Below are 7,829 nucleotides of genomic sequence, written 5' to 3'. Positions count from 1 at the left end.
AGTAAAGCCTCTTTCTCACTGTAATTAGGTGGTGTATCCTGGGAATTTTAAAAGCAGGTATAGCCACTAACAAGGCAATTAACACATTCCCATTGCGAGTGATTGGTCTACCCTGTGCTATTGTTTTCACCCCTGCAGCACCTGTGTGTGGATTATGATGTCGTGAACTCAGTTGAAACAAACAAAAATGCCAATTAAATACATTCCCACTCAAAAAAGAATCCCGTTAAAACCATTGATTAAATGTGTCTTTTGACCAGTGGGAATACAGTATAGCTTGTATTGCTGTTTCTGGAAGATTAGCAAATTATTTTAGTTTATATCACTTATTGTATCTTTAAGAATACATTAAAAACAAGGGCATGGTTGCCATCTGACACCTATAGCGGGTATGTAGATGGCGTATGGTTTAATAGATAATCCATCCCAGCAGTTAGCAGTCAGGGCCATTCACTTGACATTGGTTATGATTTTAGGAAACCTGACAAACATTATGCATGGATTAGCCTTTAATAGCGCTGTTAACCCTTAAGAAGTAAGTGACAGCAATGTTTGGATTTCAGTTTTGACCTCTGATTGGAGAATGTTGAGGACCTGAGTGACACAGGGTGTTGCCATGTGCAACTGGGCAGATTCAACATTGTTTTTTATTTTTGCGCTGGATGAACGAGATTGGAACAAAGCTTGTTAATGATGACATGTAACCCCACATTGGGGTTATTCGGTTCAGAGGGGGGAAGGGAAGGCAGAGGACCACCAGTGGAGGATTGTATTTGTAAACAGATCAGAGAGTGGGGTTGCCCCCTCTCTGTATATTACACATCACAGTTAAGTCTCTTTGTTCTCCCCTGTGATTTGTGAACCAAGGAAAGTTTATCTTTGACCTTTTTAAGAAGGTAAAATGCCAGAGAAAATTAATTTCCTCTGTCAATTCTTACCCTAGTGTCACACCAGAAAGATTAAGTCTGTAGGGTTTGTTTTTGTTTAACCACCAAAGCAATTATTTTCAAGCAGTGACATAATCTATTAGAAATGATGGATTAGATAGACGTACATTATTAACAAGGAGCAGTACCTGCAGTCACAATCTATAAGGAGCATAATGATATGGTATATCACATGTAAATATCTTCGTCTTTTTTACAACAAGCCTTGGTTGTCATATTTTAATGTTCAGGGTTTTGTTCTGAAATCACCTTCTGTGTTCACTCAACACGGACGTAACCAACCAGACACACTCATCAATTCATGCTTCATAAAGATTACCATGTATGTGACACGCACAGAGATCATAGTGTGGAGGGTATAACCAAAGCCGCAAGAGCTGAGATTGGCTGCATTTTCTGATTTTCATTAAGTTTGTTGTAAGTGAGCAGCAGCTGAAGAGAAAACGGTCCTCTTCTATGCCAATAACTAACATTTAACTGTATTCATATTGTTACTCTCGTGTGAGGAGCACAAACCTCTATTTAGAAAACATTTAATCAGCTCAGGGGAACAGCTTTGTGTCCAGATTTATATCAAGATACATCCCAATATATCTTGATGTTTAGATGTTATTTCTAAGCCACATTCCCCAGCCCTACCTTGAAGGTATTATTGAGATTTTTGTGTATAGTAGCCCAAAGGATCAAATATCTTGGAAACCCCGCTGTTAAAGACCCTCCCACACTCTTCTGCCCGGTCCCCTCAGGGCTACGCACTAGCCATGTAAGTTTAATAATATGGCCCAGAGCTGTCTGGGACACCTGGGGTTATCGCATTAGGCCGACAGCCCGGAGAGGAGCTCGCAGCGCCCTGTAACTAAAGGGCCAGTGTTCTTCCCCCTCAGCCCCACCCATATCTGTTGTCGTCTCTGGCAACAGGGGCTCACTTCAGTGTAAGCCCTCAGCGAAAGAAGTTGTCCAGGCAAATGGTGGAGATCTGGCGTGGAAGAATCTAATTGCACTGGAATGCTCGTCTCTTCACAGCCTCCTGAAGGTCACCCCATGTCTGAAGAGGTTAGAGGTTAAAGGTTGGAGGGATTCCACCGCCACGAATGAAGACGTGTTTTAGTTGAAGTTTGTCAGAGGTTTTTTTTTTTGGGCGGTTAACGCCACATATTTTATGGACTGAATTCAGCTGTTATTGTTTGTTGTTTCAGGTGCACCTTCGCCTTATCCTGGTCAGTGGAAAAACACAAGACTTCACTTTCTCCCCGAACGACTCGGCCACAGACATCGCCAAACATGTATTTGAGAACTGGCCTGCAGGTATGTCTCTGCGGAATTCACCCTGTTGTGTTTTGTCAGTTTATTAGGTACACCTAAATGTTACTACTGCAGTCTACTTCAACAATCTTAAATCTTTAATCATTCATCCTGTGGTAAAGGCTGTTTTAGATGTTTGTCATGTAGCTTGCCCTGTGATTTTGAATGGGATGGACACTATTTTAAGAAGAAACCTGTTCACATAAAACACTGCAGGTCAATACAATACACATTACTTTTCCAAATGATCACAAACACAAGCATTAAAACCTACAAGAAAGTTGAATTTTATGTAAAAACTTAAACTGGCAACTGAAGTCTAAATTTAATTAACGTATGTGTCAATTTTCTGTATTTTTTGACCCACTATTATTAAAACGTTGACCATGAAACCATTAACATTTTTACTAAAAATAAATAATGATGGCAAACTACCAAAATACCTTGGAAAGTACAAAGATTAAAAGAGTAAATAGATTTTTCTTTTACTTAACTTATTTAATCACTGATTCATTGTGTTTCTATAGAACCATGAATGTTACTAGAAAGCATATTGGAAACAAATTAAGTTATTAAATGTTATTATCAGTGTATATGGCTGCACAGAAGTACTGAAATGCCATACTATATTTGATTTGACTTATTTTTTATTGTTATAGTTATTTGTGAATTTTCCTGTTTACACCCCTTAAATCCCTTTAAACCCCTGTTTTCAATTTGTAGTTGATGGCATTAATATTTGTCTAATTTCCAACATAAATTATATCATAATCACACATTTTTTTATGGTTGAAAATGTCAAGTGCCTCCATCTTCACTGATGTTCTTGTTGTTCTGCTGTTTCTGACAGGATGGGAGGAGGAGAGGGTGAGCAGCCCCAGCATACTGCGCCTCATCTTTCAGGGACGCTTCCTTCATGGCAATGTTACTCTGGGAGGTACGACACAAAGATAACTTAACTCACAAGCATAGGGTTCACTCACTGCAGCTGTTATCCACACTGTGAATGGATTCATGTTTGTCCTCGAATGACCAAAGTATGGAATTCCAATCACGAGTTGAACAACTAACTCATTTGCTCATTAAGGCCATGAGATGTGAGGTAAAGCTCGAGAATATTACACAGTCAGTGGAGCTTGTGCAACGGGGTGTTTGTTAAACTGCTGTTCCTCTGGACTTTATGTTGAGTGATATATTGTTGAAATACTGTGAAACGTATTTACGTCACATTTTCTATACTTTCATTTTCCTCCCTGTTATCAAGTCGGCTCCTGATGGGCTCCGTTTACACCTGGTATTAACATGTGTCACTCCCATAAAGTCCCATATTTCCCATGGAAAGTTTCAGTTAAGTCATATTTCCAAAATTCCTCAAGTTAAGTGTGTTTCTGGACATTTACCAGGGAATTTCCCGCCCCTTTGCGAACCTACTCGCCGCTCAAGCTTCCTGAACTTGAGGTGAACACAGTTTAACAACTGAGCAGCTCAGTCAAAACACAGCAGTGTAAACATCCTGTCTGATTTTCTTATTTTAATCCCATTAACCTTTTCAACTCGTGCACTTTGCCCAGCACCTGGCTTACGCTCGTGTCCTCAGGAACACGGATTTACTGGCAGCCAATCAGATAGGCTGATCCAGTGGTTTATCGCTATGTGATTCAACCATTGGCAGACAAAGCACTTTTTCTTTTTCCCCTCCTCTGAGGCTTCAGTCAGACTGAAATTCACACGGTGTGGTCAAGGTAAGGTGGAACAGGAAGTGGAGAGGGTTTGGTCATAAACGGGTTTGTGAGTGGGTCAACAACAGTCGGTGTTTTCATCAAACACCTCACCCCTGTTTACCTTCATTGCTTTTCCTCAGAGACATCCACTCTCTGTCTGCGTGATCGTGTTTCTCAGGGCGGATGTTAATACCAGGTCAAAACGGGTCATTTACATACAAACAATGTCCCGCCTTGTTTCACTAAGAACTACTAATACACACATAATGACTTGTTGTAACACAAAATCTTAACTTAAATAAAACCAACACATTAAAGGGAGTGAGTCGTTGACAACGGTAGTCAAAACATAGCATCATGTGACAGTAGAGCTGGTTGAAGTGTCTCTATCTGCTCTCAGACACGTACTCTCCACTTGAGCTCATGTAAAACTGCAGCAGGCATAATTTCAGAGAATGCACAGTGAGTGAATGGGTGAGTGCCCTGGGTTTTGGACGATTAAGCAAAGAGCCACACCCTCGCCTGGACACTCCGCTGATTCTCCTGCTGTTGTGAAAGCCACTCATCCAGACAATGACCTGCTGCTACGTCTTATTTGAACAGAAAACACCAGACTCCATTATCTGGAGTTCATGTCTGATCTGCGAATTGTGCGAAAATGTGGCCAAAGCATTAGCTTTACAATAACATCATATCATTCTCACAACATTAGCCACTGAAGGTTCTAACCGAGCTGAATCATGTGTGTGTTCTGTGTTTAAAGCCCTAAAGCTGCCACCGGGCCGGACGACTGTCATGCACTTGGTTGCCAGAGAGACTCTTCCAGAGCCCAACTCTCATGGTGAGCAACTTTCATTTATCTTTTTTTCTTTACAAAACTGCAACCAGAATATGAGTTTTATGTCCATCTCAGAATACTAAACATACAGAAGAACATGAGCATAAGGTGACATTGAATTTGCCTAGAATTGTGTTCACTTCTGATGACGTCAACACTCAGGGCGCATGTACACAGGTAGAATGCACAAACGTTTTGCATCGTATCAGCTTTTTTATCCACACAGAACCGAAGCCACATCGCTCTTTTTGGAAATCTTAAAATACCACCCTTGCATGTTTGTGTCTACAACCAATACGCAACTATTGGAAAAGAAAGAGCTCTGTGATGTTTTTAATCTGTGACGGGTTTTCACCACCAAAGCAATTTGTTTCCTGTACCTTTGGTTGAAACGTGAAATAGAGTTGAATGTGTTCTTATGAATCAGTCACAGATCTAACACTTGTCTTTTGATAATTAGCATTTTTCTTCAGACTTTGAGCTTGTTTAAGCTCTGCACTTTACTGAAGATGAAGAGTTGGGCATGTCACTTTAAAAATGTCATTAGTTGTAGTTACTTTTCCCAAAAAGTAGAGTTACTGCTGGTAAAAAAAAAAAAGGTTCAAATTTGTCAAAGAATTGTAATGAAACTTAAAAATCTACTGTATGTTCAGTTATTTATGATAAAACTGGATATTAAATATGTGTAGTGAAGGAAATGGACACTTAAAACAATAATTTATTAACGAGACAATGCGAGACAAGACATACATTACTGTTGATATACATATCCATACTGTCGTTTATTTCAATGAGGTAGAAGTGGACTCCTCATGGACTTAACTTTGACCATTGAGCCTTTGTTGCCATGTTTGATAGCGTCAGCCTCGTCCCACACGGCGCCCATCCTTTTGTTGTCCTCTGCTTGTTTTTCGCCTAACGTCCCTGTTGTCCTGTGTTTGTAGGTCAAAGGAACAGAGAAAAAACCACAGAGAGCAACTGCTGTCTCCTCTTGTAAAGCAACAGAAACATCCGCCTCCCCCCCGTCCTTCTACCCAGACCTCACTTATAACTGACACACATAAAAACATGCATACACTCTGCTCTCCGCTGCCCTGTCATCCTATCAGCTGTGGATGTGGAATAAGTCACAGAAGTCTGGTTGGGGGGGCATTATCCACTTTGGTTGAACTCTTGTCCAATCCGAGGCATTTTTCGTGCCAATATATTAACATCCCTCCAGAACTTTTACTTTTATCTACAGAATTCGCTGTTGTTGCCCATTTTTATTTGACAGTACAATAATACCTTTGCTACTGGACAAGTTTTAAATAGCGGTCGCACATAGTGAAAAAAGACCCAGGAACTCGTCACTCTTCATGGACACAGACGTGCTGTAAAGGAGGTGTGGGCTTTAACCTTTCCCTACTAGTCACATGGATGTTTCCCCCCAACTCATTGGTGTTAACCCTCTCATTGCACTTAACCTGGTTGTTGATTCAGAAGTGTTTATAGTGTCACCCTCTCTTTCCTCACATTTTCCTTTTGATGAACAGACCTCAGTTCTCCCACGTGGTAGAAAAACGTGCCATCCTCCCCGTAGACCGTTTCTGCCTCTTAATTGAACCGTTGAGTCTTTTATCGACACTAATGGCATTTGCGCCATTAGCTACATCCTGTTTGTTCCTGGCAATGGACCAATGGAGATTAAAAACTTTTATCAGGAGGACAACACCTGAGGGATGTACAGGTCCATCGGGAACAGGAACAGGACTCCCAGTGAGGCTTGCAAAAAAAAAAAAAAAGAATGGAGGCAGAGGATTTGCCTGTGTGCCATCTGGTGTCATGTTCACACTTGTGGCGGTGACTTAATTCATTAAGACTGCCGACGTTCTGTGGTAACGGGATCCGACACAAAGGGCCAATTACACACAGACGGAAGATGACGGGGTGAAGATGGGAGGTGGACGCGTGGTTGGAGTGAAACTCTCCTCTATTGGACACTGAGAACGAGGCAGAGGGAGCGACGTCTCCCACTCGGGTGAAAAGTAAAAAGGAAAAACTTTTTTGGTGATGTTTCATTTGGATGCTGTCTTTACTTCTTGTTTGCCTTTTATTGTGGAATTCAGTGATATCATTAATATTGAAATTGAAAAAATATCAATTTTTATCTTGTGTATAGGTATTTGTTAAATTTTAGTGTGTGTGTGAATGACTGAGTGAGTGTTGGTGAGCGAGTGATGCACGTGGCATACTGTGTGAAGTGGAGCGACGGCATGTGGTCTTAAATAAAAGGTGGTGCACTGGGAGTGTTGATGGGCTGCGGTTTCTTCAGAAACAGTCGGAAACCTTTTGATTCCTTCCATTGAGTGTCCTTTGGTTTGTGTTTTTGTCAATCAGTGTCACTGCTATGAAGTTTAGCTCAGTATGAATAAATGTAAAAACTAAAATGCAATGTGGTCTACATAAAAGCTTGTATTATAAATTAATAAATCTTTAATTAAGGCAACATCTTTTGTTTCCTTTTTTTTTACAAGTTTTAAAAATGTGGCGTAAGATTATTTTTGATCCATGTTTCTGTTTTTTATTATTTTGTTGTTGCACATTTTTGTCCAGTTAAGAGTTGCAAATGAAGATATTTCAGTAACCATCACAGAAGACCTGAAAATAATCATTTTGAAGAGGCTATAACCACAGATATAAGTAAATCAAGGTTGGCATTGTTGTCAAAAATGTTGCTTCAATTATTAAACGGCAGTTAAATGCAAAATAATCTGTGATCAGAAAAGCTTCAAACTGAGATTATTATTCACTTATTTCGCAGAGTATACGTACGTCACTGATTATTTTGCAGATTTAACGTATTATTAAAATATAAATATTTAACTAGATCATGACGTGTAACACTATATATATATGTATATGTATGTTTATTTGTATGTATATATGTAATATATACTGTTAGTGTAGTGTGTATGGGAGTAAAAAAATAGTTGCAGTTAAATGTGACAAATAGAATTGTCCTTGTTTCCAATATCTACA

At 39.8% G+C, this 7,829-nt stretch overlaps 1 protein-coding gene across 1 annotated transcript in view; it reads left to right on the top strand.

Annotated features, from left to right (window-relative positions):
* The window catches only part of ubl3b (ubiquitin-like 3b), a 10,165-nt gene extending 2,900 nt beyond the window's left edge, over nt 1-7,265 (top strand). Inside the window, exons 3-6 of the mRNA XM_083891636.1 lie at nt 2,144-2,252; nt 3,100-3,186; nt 4,734-4,811; nt 5,753-7,265. Coding sequence (XP_083747762.1) covers nt 2,144-2,252; nt 3,100-3,186; nt 4,734-4,811; nt 5,753-5,805 — 327 coding nt within the window. The 3' untranslated portion in view covers nt 5,806-7,265. The remainder of the gene's footprint in view (nt 1-2,143; nt 2,253-3,099; nt 3,187-4,733; nt 4,812-5,752) is intronic.
* The last annotated feature ends 564 nt before the right edge of the window (nt 7,266-7,829 follow it).

Source organism: Microchirus variegatus (assembly GCF_963457635.1).
Source record: "Microchirus variegatus genome assembly, chromosome: 6".
Classification (NCBI taxonomy): domain Eukaryota; kingdom Metazoa; phylum Chordata; class Actinopteri; order Pleuronectiformes; family Soleidae; genus Microchirus; species Microchirus variegatus.
The sequence above is the reverse complement of the archived record's forward strand: the minus strand, read 5'-3'. Positions and strand labels throughout refer to the sequence as shown.